Source organism: Lissotriton vulgaris, chromosome 5, assembly GCF_964263255.1.
Source record: "Lissotriton vulgaris chromosome 5, aLisVul1.2, whole genome shotgun sequence".
Lineage (NCBI taxonomy): Eukaryota > Metazoa > Chordata > Amphibia > Caudata > Salamandridae > Lissotriton > Lissotriton vulgaris.
In genome coordinates, this window is record NC_141693.1 from 96315201 (window position 1) to 96336099 (window position 20899).

Genomic DNA, 20899 nt, shown 5'->3' on the forward strand with positions numbered 1-20899 from the left:
GAAATTGATTCGAGACTGGTATAGTGGGGGGATTGCACTCCCAAATTTGGAACTATATTACTGGGCAGCCCACCTCAAAGTGATTAACCAGTGGATACACAGGGCGCAGGACGATCCGGCATATATGGCGGATAGGAGGCAGCTAGGGACAAACACGCTTCTGGCCCCACTCTACAATAAAGGATTGATGGCAAAACTCAGCGGCCCAACTAAACACACTGTGACGCTATGGCATAAAGCCCAAACCCGACTAAAATGGGAGGGAGTAGTTACACGACTTACACCCCTGTGGGACTCCAGAATTTTGGGGAATCTGAGACACAGTAAAGGCTTCGAACAGTGGGACAATATCGGGATCTCCACGGTGGGTGATATGTGGACGAAGGATGGGGTGGTTTCGTTTGAGACCCTGAGGGAACAGTACGAATTGGGCATTACTGAAACATACCGTTACATACAGATTCGTCACGCATTACTGTCAGCAATAGAACCAGGCACTAATGTCCCAGAATCGGCCCCGTTGGAGGACCGACTACTTACAGACTACATGGAGGCAAGTGCTGCTTCCCTCACTTACCGTAAACTCATAAACAACTTACCTGACCGTTGCAGAAATTGAAGGAAAAATGGGAGGGGGAAATAGGAGAACTAGATGAGACAGACTGGAATGCAGCGCTGGCGTCGCCTAAAGAAGCTGGCATCTCATCAAGATTTAGGTTGGTGCAGTTTAAAATATTGCACCGAGTATACTATACACGCACCACTCTGCACAAAATCCAAAGAGCAGATCACCCCTACTGCCTGAGGCATTGCGGAGAGGAGGGCACATTGTATCACACCCTATGGTCCTGTCCCAGCATGGTGGACTATTGGCGGAGAGTAACACGCACGATGGCCCAAACCTTACAAATCCCGATCACACCTGACCCCCGAGTTTGTCTATTGAATGTGTGGGGCCCAAACAACTTAACATCATATGGAAGGCAATGGGTGGTCATTGGAACGATGTTAGCAAAGCGAGATATAGCGCAGAAATGGGGATCATCCGAGACACCGACCCTGGCACAGTGGTGCCGGAATATTGACATGCTTATGGTGGTGGAACGGGCAGTGTACCAACAAAGAGCCAACCCACGTAAATGGAACAAAATATGGACACCTTGGAACACTTATAGGGGGGAGCTGTGTGAGCCGCTGCCGGAAGAGGAAGACATGGATAGCTCAGGAGATGAGGAGGAAACTGAGTAGGGGAGAATGGAATGTGGAGAGGGGTTCAGACAGGGTAGCCCCAGGGTCTGCCGGGCTCGTAGGGTTGGCATAATAGATCTGCAAATTGTGGTATTAAAGGCTTTGCCCATTGTAATGGTTGATTTGAATGATCTAATAATATATCTAAAATGTACCAACTATCCAATCGAAGACCTTAAAGTTAAGAGTTGTTTAATAAAAAAGAAAAAGTTGCGCTAGTGGTTGACTGCAGCAGAATGTTGACGCTGCAGCCAACGGAAGAATATGACTGTGATTATTGCTATGTGATGCAACAATAAAAACAAATTAAAAAAAAAAAAAAAATGGCTATAATTAACCCCTTACCTAACCGTATTCCCTTCCTTGTTTCCACCTCAGCGCCATGAAATCAGTTGGTGAACGAGTGCTTTATAAACATCTGTAATAAACTAAGAGAAAATGCTGACCCCACAATATTATTTTTGTCTCCAAAGATAAGAGAAAACAAACAAATACTTATCTTCTGTTTGTTGGGTATATTTATTTTTACCCTTATTAATTTTTCAATTCTTTTTTCAAAGTTTTCATGAGTGAGAAAGACACTGTACAATAAATACACATTTACACATATATACACAACTGCTTCACATTATACATATATACATTTTATAAACAATCTTCTTCTATAATGCAATAGTTTTTATCCACAAATCATTACTCTTTGCAAGATAAATGTCAAAAAATGGAATAACCACAAAAAGAATGAGCAAAAAAATTGCTGGCAGAAAGAACAAAATCAAACTTTGAAAACTAAATCAAAGTTGCATTTAATGAAATCTTGTTGTCTTTCTTTTAATGCCTGCCTGCCGACGCGTTTCGAATCCGGTGTTTACAATTGCCAGATTCTCATCAGGGCTCTTTCGTTGTGGGTAGTCTAAACAAAAAATGTAGAAGAAGGAAATTAAATAACTGGGGTTCTCTAGTTGTCACATATCCCTCAAGTAACTGGGCATCACATCTGAAAATGTAAGTACCTTCATTTATGGACCGGCGGTCCCGCGGGTCCACTTCTTCTAGTCTTACCGAACCAGTCTTTACCCTTTTATGGGGACGTGTCACCTAATGTTCAAGTGAAAGGGGAGTATTTACTAGTCTGGATCAAGGACAGCTCAGTCAACATAGTACCGGATTAAAGGGGCTCAAAATCGTACCTTATTTCTTGTATACAAAGACTTCGGTTCTTCATGTTCACTGATCTTAATGTGGATATTTGTAATGAATTTTATTTCTCATTTTAACAGCCTACATTTTTTCTTTGTAGTGATTTCTAATTTATAGGTATTTATATGTTCAGGTTCGTCTGTAATGACCCAATTCCTTGTGTACAATCATGTTTGCATTCTTGCAGTGAAAAGATTAACTAATCAAAAATAAAAACTTATTTGGCGAAACTTGCATATAATAGGGAAGATAATTCTGTGTAGCTTACTTTAGGATCAGCAGAGTTCCCGAGGGGCTAAAGTAAATGTTATATGTTCAAAGACTCTTGTATAAAAGAGGCGCCAGGAATTTTAAATTTCAGTCAATTTAATCTAATTGTTGATATAACTTATTTTTTTCAGTTTCCCCTTGGTCGAAGGCAACCCTGTGATATCTATTGGCATGGTGTGTCCTTTCATGACAGTGATAACATCTGCTCAGGTCAAGTCAACAAGTTTCCAGGTAACAATTTGTGTCATCATAGTCTGTTGTTTGCCTTTGCATCATCTAGTATATTGGAATCTGTAAGTGAGGAACCCCTTGCTAGCAGCTTTTCCCCTTCCCAATTGTGTTAATACTGTAAATGCCTAACTGGTCTAGGAGGGAGCAAGATAGTTTGAGAACTGTTTTTTAAAGTAAGGTTGAACTAGGAAGACCAAGGATGTAGACCAAATGTATATTGTTTATTCACCAAGTCTGTTCCTTGACTCTGCAACCATGTCTTATCATATGTTTTTGTCCTGCACTCCAAGCTTGATATGCAAATGCATGTCAAATACACCTATTTACATTTTTATTTTCAAGGTGATGTTACTTACATAATAAAATAATTCATATTAAATATACATTAAAGTGTGAGTTTTTTTAATACATGGAAATTATTACATCTATATTTAATGTAAGTAATACAATTATTTGTTAAAAAAATTCATTGTATGTAAATAATACATGATAAATCATTTTAAAAATTACATATATGTATGTTGAGTTCAATGTTTACTGTTTTTATAGGGATGGTTAAACGTTTTTAGTATTCAGGAGTGGTTTATGTTAAGGGGTAGTAAGGTGTTTTTAGAGTTCAAAAAAGTTTAGTTTATAGGTGTAGTAAACTTTTTTTCAATGGTTTAGGGTGTGTAGTTTTAAGGAGTAAAAGAGGTTTTTAGAGTTCAGCGCTGTGTAGAGTAAAAGGATAGTTAGGGTCCAATGATAGGAAGTGAATCCGGGTATTAACTGATTTTTAGGATTTATCGACAAATTGTTCTAGGAGAATGCCTCCTTTTGTATGGTCACCCCCATATTTCTGGATTAGTGCTGGTGTTTTTTTCTCTGTGCCCTGGGACACTGCTAACCAGTGACCCCTAAAACATGCTGAAATTGGACACACTCCTGATTTTCATATTTAACCTAGCTATAAGTGCCTAGTATCTGGTACAAAAGTGTACCCTGGGCCTGTAAGTCAAAGGCACTAGTGGACTGCAGCACTTATTGTGCTTCCATTAAAGTGATATTGGCTAAATATGTCTCCAGGCTTGCCCGTGCAGCCTGGTTACACAGTTGTAAAACTGCCAATTCGACCTGGCAAAATACACCTTTTGCTTCACATTAGACTTCCTTTTCAATAGTTATACTATTCTTCCAAGTCCTTGAATGATATTTTTCTGTAAAGTCTAGCGTTCGTTAATAAATAGTAACTGATTGCCATGTTAACCTATGTGGCTGGGGATCAACCATTGGGAAAATGAACTGGGCAATTTCTCCAACACCAGGACTTATAAAACATATTTTGTGCAAAGACCCTATCTATATCTACAGGATCTCCCACCCCTGGAAAACGTAGGGAAGACTTTAGGGGTTATGTATATGTAAAAGTCTTGCAGAGCCTCACTCCACAGTGCTCCTGGCACAAAAGTACATTTTGGGAAGCACTTTACAACAATGAGGAAAGTGAAATGTGCAATTTCACTAGTCTCAGGGCTCATAAAATCTCTTTTATAAGGGTCCTCCTTATAAGTATATGTCCCCTCACCTAGGGGAGACCATGGGGGTACCTAATATGCCAAAATGTTGTAGTTTATAAATTTTAAGTGCCCTAAACACCAACGTTGAGTTTGGGCACCATTTACTTCGTAAAAGCAGTCCTGCAACACAGGGCTGCTTTAAAATCGCCCTCTGCTTCAGTAGGGCACACATACAAGTGATGATAGGGATTCTGGCCTCTAAACTACCATGCCCTATTATGTACTAGGGAATTAAAGGTAGTTTCCATTCCCTTGTGTTATTATGTACTAGGGCCTTATAGGGGAGGTCATGCCAATCATAGGGGTACCCTATACATAGAGTACCCTAGTGTATGTAGGTGTTTTCACTGTTTTCTAAGTGTGTTTCAGCATAGCACTGGTCCTGAGCATGGTTAGGCAGAGCCCAGGGACAGTCAGAGTCAGCTACCACCAGTACCAGTCCGCAAAAAAATGGGGGTGCCCAGGGGACAGGATGACTTTGTAGCAAATAAGCTCTTCAATTTAGGCTTTACTCGTAAATTTGTGGTGTTTGGAGTCAAGGCTGTTAGGCAGATCTGATCACACGCGTGCCTGGATTACGGGTAGGGCTGCTGGAATTTTTCAAGTCTTGACTGGAGTTTTTAGCATAATTAGGGGGTTACACTCAATTGTGACATGACCATCAACTGCATAATCTCTACCTTCACTGACCCATAATTCCAGTGGGCTTGATTAAAGGGCATCACTTCACACTTCTTTTTAGTGGCGGGTGCATGCGGTAAGGGGTCTTTTTAAGACCCTGTCTCCGGATAGGTTTTGTTTAGCCTGAAACACCTGCCTGCTGGAATTCTAGTTTTTAAGGGTACGATTTCATGTGTGTGCGATGCTAGGCATGCCCAGTTGTGCTTTTTCTCCTTACACCCATGTGAAACTAATCGACGCAATGTGAGGCAGATTGATTACTAAAACCAACTAGGGAATAATGTCAGATTTAAAACTTTTCATCCATTTCTGCTTGGAATCCAGATAGAAAATGTAACTATTGTTTGCTGTTTATACGTAGCTGCCAAGTGACCCCCATCTGATGCGCGACACCTTCAGTCACTCTGCAAAATCGGATTTATGAGCCACAACTTACAGTGGCAAACATAGCTACCTGTCCCAGAAAGCAATGGACTGCATGTTAAACAACAGAACATGCTAAAAGTGACATAAATGGTCTAGGGTATGGGTGCTCACAAACATTGGCTCGGGGACCCAAAAGTACAATTTGGGTGGGGTATGACCAAGAACCACACTGATGGTCAGGCTTGGGCCAGGATTGGGGGGCATTGACCAGGAGAGGAATAGAATACAATAAAAACACTGGCTTCTGAGGCTGCACATGTAAGAGTTAAGAGTTCATGCCTCTTTTTTAAAAGAGACTATAAAATGCTGGATTTTGAAAAAAGGAATAAGTGAATACACTTGAACTACAACTACATGTGGGGGTGTTTTGGGCGCCTCCTATAACATTTTTATAAATCATGGAACATAGTGCATTTTGAAATACAAATCACCCATCATATTGATAGTGGGTTGGCTGATCGAAGGTGTATAGGATATGCTTATCGTTAAAATCTGTTAAAGTGCAGTTGCAATTTAGGAATTCATGTATAACAAATAACTAAGGTGGTGAACTTAATTTTTGCATTAGTGTCGGACAGAAAGATGCCATTTGCCAGGTATGTATTTCAGGTATTTCAATGAGGAATTGGCAGATCAGCAACTGCACGTGCTGGCAGGGTCGGATTGGTAAGGCGGGCAGTGGGCAATGGGCCGGTATCTGAGTTTCAACTGTGGGCTCCTTTTTGGCCAGCTTGGGGCCTATTTGGGCTGTGTCTGTGCTGTTACAGATGCCACCAGCAGCCCAGTGGGGGCTTAAGTGGCCTTCCCAGAGGCAGATGGGGCTCTATTACCTCCCTTTTACCACCTGGGCACCTGGTGCCAGTCCCAGTCTCTAACTGAGCCGGTCCAATAATGTTTGCAGATTAGGCAGAGGGCCTGAGCAGAGGTGACCTCACTTAAATTTTAAGTGTGGTTCACCATTATGAACTTACCTGTGCTCAAAGAGTCCTGGCTACGTTTGCATTTTTTTAAATCACTGTTTAGTTAAGAAAACATGCCTCTTTTAGAGAACCCCCCTCCATCTTTTCTAAGACTTAAAATACTGAAGCAGTGTTTTACGAAAAAGCACAATCCCCAAATGCGAGCCTCTTTTTTGTTTTAGTGTGCCCGGGCCTATATTTGATCCCAATCCAACCCTGTGTGCCTGTGTCAGCAGATTATCCAGTTCAGGGTGTTGCCTTGTAGTTATGTTCTACCTCATTTCTTATACAAAGCTATAAGTACCAAGAAGCAAAGCAAATCCCAAGACTGGATACTTACTTGACAAGGGGCTCCTTGAAAGAGTATCTGTGTCTCCCCCCTCAGGTCTTTTCTTACCACATCTCATTGCTCACCCCGACAATGAGGCTACTGTGCAAGCCCACTAGAAAGCGCCTGCTTGTTCCCAAGCTGCTTCCAGTAGATTAGTAAGGTAGTTTAATTATCTGTTACTATCCTCAGGTAGTGCAGAAAGCAGGGGGGTTGGGCACTCTTCAAAGATAAGATTTGAGATATAAGGAGGGGGAAGTTAAAGGTGGCACGAGAAGATTGTAAGTTAGGGTTGCCACATGGCCTGTATTTGCGTGGCGCAACTAGAATGAAAAATAGAAATATCAGTAAAAGCTGCAATATTTCCCCCTTTTAAAATCCAAACACAAAACCGCAAGCACAAGAAGAAACCGCTTTGAAGTTATTTTAACGTCTTCTAAGCTCCTGCTAAATAATTGTTAAAGCCAACACAATCAGCATTGCCAAGTTAGAGAACAGAGGATTTTACACCAGCTGATATTCAATTACCTGCTGCAGGCATGCCCAATCTCACATATGAACAAATAGCTGGTATTTTCTTATCAAAATGGCAAATGTTGCCAATCTGCTTATGTACGGCACTTCCATGTGTGCCTCACACCATGGTGTGACATTTCCAGGCCCTGTATGTATCATTTTATCACTAGTCCTCAATACAAACATAATAGGATGAATAGAAAGAATTTCTATCAGATGGTATAATCATTGATCATTGAAACGCAGAAGAGTGATTGTTCTAACAGCAGTGGGTCTCCCCACCAGCACAAATTGCCTACATTGTTGCCTGTGAGCAGATCAGGGCTCATTTCTTAACAATAATACTGGTAAGGTCCCCTGGCACATCCCCTGTCTGATTAAAACCTGTGCATGTACCCACCTATACTCCACACCACAGAGACCCATAGGTCCTGCTTGCCATTGTGCCACTGGCTGCATCATTGTATTTTAGGGAGAAACCCTATTTTGAAAACCACCAATGACTCCAATAATCAATATTGCTGTATATTCATGTTTTGGAAGAGCTACCAATATGAACACCCAAATATACATGTATACATTGTTCTGTGTGAATCTAGCTACTGTTTAACTATTGCATTACGGTACTTGTAGTTGTGCATCTACAAGAGGAAAACCTAAACTAAAAGCACCAGAAAAAAAGCAGGACCCACATCTGTCATGGGGGTACTAGAAATTGCTTCTTACATTACAAAGGTTTTCATTTAGGGGCATACATATTCAGTTCATTGAAACCTTATCTGTGAAGGGGAAGCACATTTGTTTTTACTGAGCTTTATTATTGGAAAAAAGTGAAGAATGTAGACATAATTAAGCTAAACTGCTCACAGAGATAACAATTACACAGCTATTGATTTCTTTGAACATCTGGCATATGTTTTTGGCGCTAGCAAAGTCAGAGCAGGAGGATTAAGAAAGCATTAAGAGCTGTGCTCCATGCGACCATGCTGAGCATCCACAAAGGAGCTTCATTTGTGTACCAATTCATGTTAGTGCGGTGGTTTGGGGAAATGAAGGGCCTGATTACGATGGTGGTGGAACCGCCACCGTCAGCCCGTCTGTGGCAGTCCCACCACCATTGGACCATGTAAGACCACCCGCCACCTTAGGATGGCAGGTGGATGGTCAGGCGGAAAGACTGTCCGACTCTAATCCAACGAGGTCTGGAATGCCTACAATGGTGGCGGTGCCTGCTCAGGCACTGTCGTAGGCATTACAATGTCCTTTCCTGCCAGCCGTTTCATGTTGGTTAACCTGCTATAAGATGGCTGACGGAAAGTGACTTTGGGGGCCACTAGCAGGCCCTCCTTCCACCCTGTGCCTCCGGCATTTATGCTGTCCCCCTACATATCCCTGCACCATGAGACAGACGCCACATGGTGCTTGCCACTTAGTGCAGGGATATATTTAGAATGTGCATTCTTTGTACTGCAGCATGTGCTGCAGCCCGCAGCACACACCACAATACAAAAGATATACATTGCAAAAATTGCTTCGTGATTCCACTGGCGGGACCGCCGATAGTCGGGAAGTCCCGTTTCCGAAGTGATGCTATCAGCCGAAAGTGTCTGACCACCATCCTAATGAGGCCCTAAGGGATTTGTCCAGAGTCACAGGATGGAGAGCCTAGGCCAGAAGTGCAAGCTGGTTTCCCTGTACCAAAGTCGGCAGCTCGGACCGTTAGGTCAGTTCTTCTCTAAGAAATATGGCGTATAAGGGAAGAAGTGTTTGTGAGCACATACGGAGGAAGAGCGTAGTCTGAACTGAAGGTATGCCCAGGCAATTCGTTCAGGGAGTCGTGTGCTTCTTAAATTTTAAAGGTGTATGTTTTTGCAAGGCTGCAATTGTCGCGTTTTCACTTGATTATATCCAAGCAACACATGTTTTAATAGAGATAGGTTTTTTCTATAGTCATTACAGGCTATTTTATGATCAGGAACTGCCCTGTTACTCAAACAAGTTGCACTGACTATAGAAGAAATCAACGCACTAGAAAGATAAGTGTGGCTGGAACCCTTAAGTAACAAGCATTTGTAAATGCATTAGGTTTCGGCTATGTGATTAATAATAAGCTGTTTTTTGTTGTAAGTTGTAAAATATAAGTTACAGAAAGTCCGTTAAAGTGTTATGACTTGTTTATGTACAAAAGGGCAATATATTGTGTTGTTACTAGTTGCATAGTGCAGGTTAGTTATAACAAAATTCGGAAAAATGAAAGAGGAAAAAATAGAATTGATGTAATAGCAATATTATGTGTTTAGAGGAGTTCTGACAACTTTTGGGCCTGGTGCCACTGCACCTGCTGCACCATTCAAGTAATTACCCTATTGCCTGTAAGGTAACTGCATTCGTGACTGCCTGTTTTGTAGTAAAATATTGAAATATTTGGTGTTTAGAGGCGTTCCAGGACCTTTGGGCCCCGTTCTCACTTCACCTGCTGCACTATTGAAATCATGACCCAAGTGCCTGCACAGTAACTACACTTGTGACTGCTTATTTAGTAGTTTAAGTATTGCAATATTTGGTGTTTAGAGGAGTTCTGAAAAAGTTTTGCCCCGGTGCCACTGCACAATTCAACTCAAGCCCTTTTTAACTGCAAGATTACTGCACTTGTGACCCTCTAACTCCAGCGTCCCAGGATCGAAGTAAGTGGGACTTCAAGTTGAACTTTGGCGAAAGAGATAGAAATGCCAGCCCGAGAGAAAAAGAATAAGACTGCGGAGGGCTCTTTACTTTTGGGCACCTTAGATAATTTTATTACAAGAACTAATTCAGTGATAGATCAGGGGATTATTCTAATGGAAAGGCGGGTGTCGCAGGACCTGGCACTCGCAAAATGGTCGTCCTTGGGACTTTTAGCTAATGCACGTACCCACGTACCCCTGAACCTACAAATCGAACAAACATCACTGATGTAGATGTAGAAGTGCTCATAGATAGCCCTCCTAGTTTGAATGGATCTTTCTGTTCTCTTCCCGCTCCCAGTACTTCTACAACAATAGATACGTTAGTTGACACTGAGACGGGGAAAGAGGTGGTAGAGGTAGGGGAAGACAGCCCACAAAAGCAAACCAACACTAGACAGTTAAGAGGGAGAAAGGAAGGCGCGATCCCAAAAAAGAAACAGCTAGCGCCTGTGGTAGCTACCAATAACAAATCAAAACCCGCTAAGGGCCAAGGTAAAAATACCACAACACCTAACATACCCGATATACAGATAGCGCCAGTACAAAACACTCAAAACTCAGGCCGGGACAGCATTAGACGGGAAGGTTTCACAGGAAGAGTTAATAACATAAATGACTCATTGGTTGGCATAGGCCCGGTTGGTTTCAATGAGGATTTCCTGTTAAACAACTTTGCACTATTATTGAAGTCCTTGTTAGCCCCATTAGAAGTGAGACTCTCTGGGATAGAAAGACCGTTAGGAAAACTTGAGGCCGAGGTGAAAAGTAATAAGGGTGGCGGGAAGCCCAGAAATCATGTAGCAAGCGTAGCCAAAGAAACGGCAGCTCTGACTGCTCAGACCACCCCATTACTTATAAGACCAGCGGCGCAAGCTAATTTGAATCCACCTAATGCCTGTGTTGCGAATGTAGCAATAGATCCGCCACATAATCCCAGCATCGTGGGAAAAACTCCTGTGTTACCTGCAACTCAAAAGTCAACTTCGGATAAGGCAGTCTTTGAAGAAATTCCTAGGTGGGTGAAACCTGTGCTCCTTCCCCCCAATCTAGTCCGTATGTTGTAGTTTTAACGGGGGTACCGGAACTAAATAAATCAACCCATGAGTCATTCACCTGTTTAAAAAACAAAGTAGCACACTGGCTCAACCTAAACAGGCCACTTCCCCCCACATGCGAAGCAAGATTTTGATGGTGTGTTGGGCACCCTGGGTGGGACATTCGCTGAAATCAATTGGGGGAGACTGTGTCATGGTGAATTTTAGCGATCCCCGGATCGTGGAGTTTATATGTTCATGGAACCAGCATAACTTTAACTTTTTTTTTTAGTTCAAATTTTTTTATTAGTCATAAGAAAGGATAAGGTGTGAATGTAAAAAGCAATAACAAGCATTGAAAATCGTATAACAGGCAGTATTAAAAGTGAAACATGGGCTAAGGATAAGAAATACAATAATTCTATAAGTTACAGCAAAGGAAAAATACATAAAATGATAAAGAAGAAAAAGAGGAATGCAGAGGGCAATTAAGGGGGTTTGGAAACTTCCTGTTGAGCAGGTTGCAATTTAAACGAAGAGGTAGCACACACATCAAGATACATCGTTAAAGGGGACCATAAATCCAAGCGTTTAGTTGCCAAATGAAGGGGAAAGACAAAAGAAGTATACAATGCTTATAGCATACATTATGCCACCATTCCCGGAAGGAGATATCAGAGGAATTTTTCCAGTTGAGTGTAATTTGTTGAAACGCCACAGCCAACAGTAAATCAACAATACGGATATTAAGGTCAATGTTTTCCCAGCAGGAGGAAAGACTTCCCAAGAACACATGAGTGTAAGAAAAAGGAATGCAGGTATGAAAGATTACATTGATTTGTGCCCATACCTGTAGCCAAAAGTTGTGAGCCGATTTGCAAAGAAATAACATGTGGAATAGAGTGGCTTGTGGAGAAGAGCAGGACCAGTAGGTGTCTGGAGTGGATGTAAAACGTTTGTGAAGGTCAAATGGTGTGAGAAGTAATCTATTACAGATGAAGAATAAGGATTGCGTTAAGTTCGCTGCTCTGGACGATTTGCGAATTTTAGTCCATATCCTGTCCCACAAGGATACCGGCCAAGACGTAGCAAGATCGTGTTCCCATTGTATAACTTTAACTTTAACCAAGGATTAACGATAGAAGCTAGACCACTATCGTTCTTCTTCCCACCACCAATCCATCGAGATCATATAGGAACATGGTCACAGGTGGGACCAGGACAGAGTAGGGGGGGGCTATAGGCAAGACCCATTTTGTTTCGAGAATTATATACCGCTTCAAAATAGATTCAGTGTGTTAGAAATGGTCGATTGACTGAACAAACCCAAAACCCTCACTGACCTCATAAAAAGGGGGGATTAGCGGAGCAAGAAACCATTTCCATAAAGCAATCTAGCCCAATTAACAGGGATTCTCCCCATAAGGGAATTCACTGGACTGTATTCGATATAGGAGCACATCCTGGCAGTAACCTCACAGGTGGAGGACAGAGACAGGGAGAAACTATAGCTGACACCTCTCTGATAAACTTACCAAGATCCATTGTAACCCACCAATCTGTTCGAGAGGGGTCTTGCAATTTGTCATACTTCGCTACGACCCAAAAGGAAGGAGACAGGGGCAAGTCCATATCGTGCATATCATGGAATATTGCGGGCTTGTCCAGCAAGTTAAATGACCCCACTTTCCTGAACCATGTTAGGGATTTCTCCATAATTTGTCTTCAGGAAACGTGGGAGCTGGAGGCTGTACATCTAAATGGGTACTGCACTTTTCACACCCCAGCAGAGCTAGCAGTGAGGGGTAGAAATAAGGGAGGTCTATGTTGTTTGATCTCAAATACCTCTAAAATAAGGGTGAACAAATTTACGTCTGCATTGAAGTATTATCAGATGTTAGAATTCACCATCGAGGGACATGAGACTATTAGTATTGTAAATTTTTATAACAATATCCCGCATGGTGAGCTTTGCCCTGTTGTTGAGGGTCTCACTGAAACCATGTTTAATCCGAATAGGGATGGCCCCTTAGCAAATAGGGTTATATGGGTGGGGGATTTTAATTGCTTGCTGTGTCCGAATGGCCAAACTAATATCTGCGGTCTAGTAAATATCAAAGGTGAACTATGCACCCACTTTTCACACTCTCTTATGGGCAACCTCCTAAACAACTCGATGGCTGAATTGGATTTGGCCTTTGGGTACGAACTGTCTGACCCACAGGTTAAGTTTAAACCCACATTCAATGGTAGTGGCAGTAATACGCTGATTGATTTCGTCCTGGTTTCGAAAAGCTTTATACACTCGCTTGTGGATTTCAAAACAGGTGAAATTGCTATCAGCGATCATTAACCACTAAGCTTCTCCTTAGAAGTTATGAAGGCTAAAAACGATCGCAGTGGAGTAGTAAATAACCTCTATTCCCACAAGCTAAATTCAGCAAAGAGAAATGGGTATGCCCTCAAGTGGAGCAAAATTGAGCCTGCCCCTTTCCTCCAGAATATAATTACTAAGAGAGCAGCGGACTTTAAGATTTGCCTTACGGAATCAAGCAAACCTGAAGCCGTGATGTTGGCTTTTACTAACATCTCTGACGAGATTAATCATTCCCTCTAAAGGACAGAAAGCAGGAGACAAAATAATAAATGCTGTAAAGCACATGCAGCCCTAAAACTAGCACTCAAGAGAGTACCCAAAATTGCGGTAGACAGTCGTACCGCAAGAAGTGCTTATAATACCGTGGTAAAGAAACGGAAAAAAGCATTAAAACAGGAGGCCTGGGAGTCCCTATACAAAGCTAGCACCCAGAAAGACAATATTAGCTTCTGGAAGGCAGTTCATGCCCCCTTCTTCCAGGAGAAAAAGGTTAATAGCATTGACCGCGTGATAGATGAAGCAACCTGGGTTAATCACTTTACCAGCCTATACGATAGGGACCCTCCACCTGGGGGAGTAGTTCCGGAAAGGCCAGGAGACGTAAAAAGCACCATATCAGGAGTACTTCCACTGGACTTAAACTTTGAACTCTCAGAGATCGAAGTGGCACTAGCTGAGAGCTCAGGAGGAAAAGCCCTGGGGCTCAACGGGGTCCCGGTTGACATTTACAAATCAAACGTTAAATTATGGGCCCCTCTCCTGACCAATGTGTTAAACTGCTCCAACAACTTAAGCTTTATAACAACTTGGCAAGAAGCAATAGTGATCCCCATTTTTAAAAAGGGCGATCGACAAGACCTAAAATGTTATAGGCCCATATCTTTGTTAGACTCGCTAATGAAGGTCGCAGGAAGGGTGGTATTAAACACACTACAGTCGTGGGCAGCGGACACGGGTGTGCTTTCCATTTATCAGTATGGCTTCAAAGAAGGTCTGGGCACAGTAGAGCAGGGCTTAAACCTGGCAATTCTGATAGGCAAATACGGGGTTGCTAAAGGGGACAAACTTTTCATGACTTTTGTAGATCTAAGCTCTGCTTTTGACTGCGTCAGTCATGAAACACTATGGGAAACCCTCTCACACTTAGAAATTGATCCCATCATTATAAATTTTATCAGGGAACTGTACCGGGGGGCAGGTGCAAAAGTCTGCTTTGGTATAAAGGGGAAATGCACTTCCAAATTCCCAATTAAAAAAGGCATCCGACAGGGATGCATATTGGCACTGTTTTTATTTAACCTATATATCAACAACATAGCATCCCATTTGATAGAAAATAGGCAGGATTATCCACAGGTTAAAGGGAAGCCAGTCCCAATCCTGCTATACCGAATCTTTTGTTCATAAACAACTCACGAAATTTCTGGAGGACAATAACATCTTGCACGCTAATCAATCAGGCTTCAGGTCCAAGCACTCTACCGAATCCGCCCTCCTGTTCTCAGCAGAGACCCTGCGAACCGCCATGGACCAGAGGAAGAAGGCCGTCCTGATATTACTCGATCTATCGGCGGCCTTCGATACGGTCTCACATACAATCTTGATTGACCGTCTAGTCAACTCAGGGATAGGAGGAGTAGTGTTGACTTGGTTCGAAAACTTCCTCAGCCAAAGACGTCAAGTCACGGTCCTGGGAGAATTTAGCTCCGAAGAAAAATCAATCAGTACAGGGGTGCCTCAGGGCTCTAGTTTGAGCCCTGTACTTTTCAATCTATATATGGTCCCCCTGATCGAGCTTATCTCCTCTTACCAGATCAGCACAATATCGTACGTTGATGATACGCAGCGCATCCTGGTACTGGACAGGGAGCTGCCCGAAGCTGAAGAAAATCTTAAAAACTGCCTCACTGCTACATTTGAGTGGATGAAGATCAACCATCTCAAATGTAACTCGGGGAAAACTGAAATATTGCCGTTCGGTCCCCAAAATCTGTTTTCCCCCAGGCAGTGGTGGTCTGAAGATGCTGAAGCCCCACCTAACACCATCTCTTCGGCCCGTAACCTTGGCGTTAAGTTTGATGACTTATTGTCATTTAAGCAACAAGCAATTGATGTGGCTGGCACATGCTTCCATATCATTAGAACGCTCAGGAAGTTTTTTGACCTTCTCCCATTGTCAACAAGGAAAACGGTAGCGGTGGCGCTCATAACATCCAGATTGGACTACTGCAATAGCCTGTATGCGGGAGCGAATAAATCTGTGCTCCACAGGCTGCAGATGGTCCAGCACGCAACCGCTCGCCTAGTCCATGGTTGGCCCAGAAAGTCATCTGCCTCGGCCGCACTCAATACCCTTCACTGGCTCCCAATACATAAGCGTATCTTATTTAAAATTTTAGTGATTACCTTCAGAGCTTTTCATTCACAAGGGCCCAGGTATCTGTCAAAAAGCTTTAAACGCTATTCCCCCGTTCGGAGTCTTAGGTCTTCTAATCAGAACCTACTAGTAACCCCAAAATTCAGACTGTCCACCAAAGGTGGGAAATCTCTCGTTGTTTTGGGTTACAGAGCATGGAACAAACTGCCATCTCAGCTTCGGCAAATTCCATCAGAATCCCTCTTCAGGAAAGCCCTGAAGACCTGGGTTTTCTCGCTCAATGATGCTGCCTGTAAAGCTTTAGTGTAAGGAGTGTAGTGTTCTTCGCTTTGCTTCAGCTAACCGTCCCATTCCACCGGGTTGGTATTAAGCGCCAAGATGCTCCTTGGAGTGGTAGCAGCGCTATAGAAATGTATTTTACATTACATTACATTTTACATACGCAGACGACGCGGTCTTCATGGCACGCACGCAATTGGGTCTCCAGAGGTCGCTTAACTCTTTTTCTGATTTCATGGGCGCATGGGGCCTAAAAATAACACCAGTAAGACTTTCAGTATGTCCTGTCCAAGGAAAAGTAAGGTGCATTGTAACATCTTTCTGGCAAGGGTAAAAAACTTTCTCGTACTTAGGAATTAATTTCGACAACAATTGGTCCTGGGCCACCGCGGCAACTGCCAGGAAATTAGCTTTTTCCCGTGCTATTGGCGCTGTGCAAATATTTGCTACAAAATTAGGAGGTAGACCGGTAAAAATCCTCATTGATATCCATAAGGCCAAGTGTGTGTCCACAGTAACCTATGGTGCAGGCGTATGGGGTACCACGGATACCAGAAAAATCCAGGCTTGTGAAAACGCATTCCTACGGTACTTATTGGCCTTACCAAAGTCAACTTTCACATACGTCTGTCATAAAGAATTGGGAATAGTTTACGTTTTGGACCTCATAAAGGTGAGCCCGGTCTTGCTGTGGCACAGGGTTTGGGTCTCACAGGAGACAGGGCTAAATAGGGACATCATCAGTGCTTGTATGGCTCATCAAGGGTGCATGAATATAGAGTGGCTCAAGTATGTGAGACGTTTTCTAATAGCCATTGGCCACCAGGATTACTTTGATAATCCATCCAGCATGGTAGGCGTCCCCAGGCAGAAACTGAAAGATGCCTGTCTTACTTTCCTGGAAGATTCCAGATGGGATCAGGAGGCCAAGAAATCATCTGCCATTCACAACCATATGCTGCTATAGGGCCCTGGCTTACAGGAATATTTATTACTCACATTGAGTTGTTTTACCCGGATGCTGATCACTCGTTTTAGGGGGGGCAGCTTTTTCAGACTGGTGACCTTTCCGGAGGCGAACACCTGGTCAGAACCTCTCCCCCTTTGCCCCTGTGACGATGTATCACAACAAACGTCCTTACACTGCATTATGTTTTGCAAATTTTACACCTCAATTAGGAGACGGCACATCATTAACCTACTTGAAAACTGGGGTTTACGACAGTGCAGACCAGCAATGTTAAGATTGCAAATGCTGGAGGATGAGCTCACTCTTTCTAGTGTTTCAGTGTTTTTAAAATGTGTATTAAGATTTAGATTATCAATGAACTAGAGTTCTTGATTCTAGTCTTGTAATTAGTGGCATATCGTTTTTTATTTTATATATATTTGTTTCTTATATCATACTGTGTTTAATTCATTTTAATCAATGTTCCTATGTATTTAACGAACCAGATGAAATTTGTATCTGTATTTTTAACACGTGCTTTTATGGTTTCTAAATTGTTACCAAATAAAGCTACTTTTTGACTTTGACTTTGACTGCTTATTTCATAGTTCGATATAACAATATTAGGTGTCATTACAAATTACAAATGTTGGACCCGGTCCAACGGCACCTGTTACACCATTCAAATCATGACCCTGATGCCTACAAGGTAACTGTAATTGTGGTTGGCTGTTTAGTATTAACAAATAATAATATTAAGCGTAAAGTGGGGTGCCTGGACCTTTTAGTCCCGGTGCAACTGCACCTTCTGCACTATTGAAATCGTGACCCTGACACTTGATAGATAACTGCACTTGTGACTGGCTGTTTAGTTGTAAAGTATAGCAATATTAGATGTTTAGAGGAGTGCTGACAACTTTTGGGCTCTATGCCACTGCACCTGCTGACCCAGTCAAATATTGACCCTGTTGCCTGCAAGACAACTGCACTTGTGACTGCCTGTGTAGTAGTAAAATATAGCAATATTTTGAGTATTTGTGGAGTTATGACAACTTTTTGCACTGGAGCCACTGCACTTCCGGCACCATTCTACTCATGACCCTAGTGCCTGAAAGATAACTGCACTTGTGATTACCTGTATAGTTGTAAAATATATCAATAAACAGTGCTTAGTTGGATGCCTGAAGCGTTTGCTCCTGGTGCCACAGCACCTGCTGCACTATTGAAATGACCCTATCGCTTGCTAGATAACTGCTCTTGTGACTGCCTGTTTAGTTGTAGAATATAGCCATATTAGGTGTTTATTGGGGTGCCTAGAGGTTTGCGTCCTGGTGTCACTGCACCTGCTGCACCATATAAATCATGATCCTCCTGTCTGCAAGATCAATCAATCAATCAATCAGGTGTTTGTTAAGTGCAACTACTCACCCTTAAGGGTCTGAAGGCGCTGGGGGGGAGGGTCGCAGGTTCCAGTCCATCAAGAAGGGGGTCTGTTGAAGAGACAGGTTTTGAGGTTTCTTGCAAAGATGGGGAGCGATGTTTTCTGTCTGAGGTGGAGCGGAAGGTCGTTCCAGGCTCCGACCGCGCGGAAGGAGAAGAAGCGGCCTCCCCTTCTGGTCTTTCTGGTGCGGGGAACGCAGCGTAGGAGAGCTGGGCTGATCAAAGGGTCCTTTCGGGTGCGTGGAATTGGAGTCAGCTGTTCAGGTATGCTGGTCCAGTGTCGTGGAGGGCCTTGTGAGCGTGGGTTAGCATCTTGAAAGTGACTCTAGCTTCGATGGGGAGCCAGTGGAGTGTGCGCTGGTGCTGGGAGATGTGGCAGTGTCTTGGCAGGTTGAGGACCAGTCTTGCAGCGGTGTTTTGGACGGGAAACAGCCTATACAACGAAGTTTAAACAATGACTTATGTTTACAACGAAGTCTTTACAACGATCCACGACTTTTCAACGACGTCCCGAACCACGAAGTCTGGAATCACAAATCTTCACAGAAGACAGGATCCATGTTGACGTGTTGTTTGTATCCGGAAAGAATGTTCGGTACGTCACTTCTTTCCGCCTAACTACACCTTATCTGCACTTTGATTCGCCAGTCTAAGAGTATAACGTCACTCATCTCCGCCCCCCAACTCTTCTGTATTGAACAGTATTGTAAATGCAAATGCGTTACATTATTTGGACGTGACACTATTTTTAACAAAATATATATTTGACAACATCGATGTATTTTAAAACGCATTGCTGAAAACATTTAGGATGATTGAAAAAAGAGAGTCTTGATGCAGTTTGCATTTTTCAAGTTTGGTGGCACGACGTGGGAATAGCGTATTTTGGGAATCTAATGGCAATGTCAGATAGAGATAGAGGAAGAGGAAGTGAGGCAAACTGGCTGCCGGAAAACGAGATATGGGAAGGCATGGAAAAATAAAGATTTCTCATTTAAAAGATGCCTTTAACATGGTGAAAGATAGATCAGTCTCAAGCTGTTCATACTGCCAGAAGGAATCTGTGGGGTAAGGTGGAAGTTGCAGAGGTGACTTTTACGATGGGGGGTTTTGTGATCGCCTCGGTGCTCCAACAAGGGAGCTGGGTCCCTTATTGAAGTGAATAAGTTGTCTCAATGTTGTCGTCAGGTAATATATATATATATATATAAAGAATATATAATATGTGTATAATATAAAATAATTTGTAGTTTGTCAGGTTTAAAAAAATATATATAAAAAAAATACATAGAATAAAATAACAAAGAAATGGATAAAGAGCAGTGTAAAAAAAATTTGTGGAAGTATTGTTATAACAATACTGCCATCTATTGGCCATTCAAAAGTTGATACTTTTTGTGGTTTAGGAAGTTGTTGTAAAAAAGGTAGTGGTTTAGCATAGCTCGTTGTAAAGCTATCGTGGATCAGGAAGTCGTGGTTAAGGCAGTAGTTGTTGAGACATACAACCGTTTTGGATGTTCTGTAACTTGCTGGTGAGTTTTTTGTTTATTCCGGCATAAAGTGCATTGCCGTAGTCGAGCTTGCTGGTGACCAGGGCGTGAGTGACGGTCTTTCTGTGTTCGAGGGGGATGCATTTAAAGGTCTTATATAGGAGGCGGAGGGTGTGGAAGAAGCAGGACGAGACGAAGGTGATCTGGCGGTCCATTTTGATCTATAAGTTCAGGATGATTCCCAGGTTGCGTGCGTTGTCCGTAGGGGTGGGCAGGCTTCCGAGGGCCACCATGTGTCATTCCAGGCGTCAGCGTTTGGGCCCATGATGAGTACTTCCGTTTTCTTAGTGAATTGCACATGTGACTGATTAGTTTAAAATTTTAGCTATAATCTGGGTTTATTGTGGCCCTAGAGCTTTTGGCCCGGTGCCACTGCGCTGTACTGTTCAAGTTTCTTTTAACTGCAGTTGTGACTGCCTGTTTAGTAGTCAAATATAGCAATATTATGTGTTTAGAAGAGTTCTGACAACTTTTGGCTTGGTGCTACTGCACCTGCTGCCCCATTCAAATCGTGACCCTGTCGTCTGCAAGGTAACTGCACTTCTGCCGGCCTGTTTAGTAGTAAAATATAGCATAACTCTTATATATAAGGTTTATTTTTAATGTGGAATGGTTATTACATTTAGAATTTGATCATAATGACAACATAAATAAAGTGGAAAAAAATCTATTCGATAAGGCCCACAAAGTACAAAGAAAGGTACTGAGGCATGACTAGGAAATGCCACAGACGTTCTAAGACTCAAGCATCT

At 42.6% G+C, this 20899-nt stretch overlaps 1 protein-coding gene across 1 annotated transcript in view; it reads left to right on the forward strand.

The window, feature by feature from the left end:
* Positions 1–20899, forward strand: part of TTLL11 (tubulin tyrosine ligase like 11) — a 682208-nt gene that overhangs the window by 91756 nt on the left and 569553 nt on the right. Inside the window, exon 2 of the mRNA XM_086920963.1 lies at positions 2850–2949. Within this exon, the coding sequence (XP_086777089.1) occupies positions 2850–2949 (100 nt within the window). The remainder of the gene's footprint in view (positions 1–2849; positions 2950–20899) is intronic.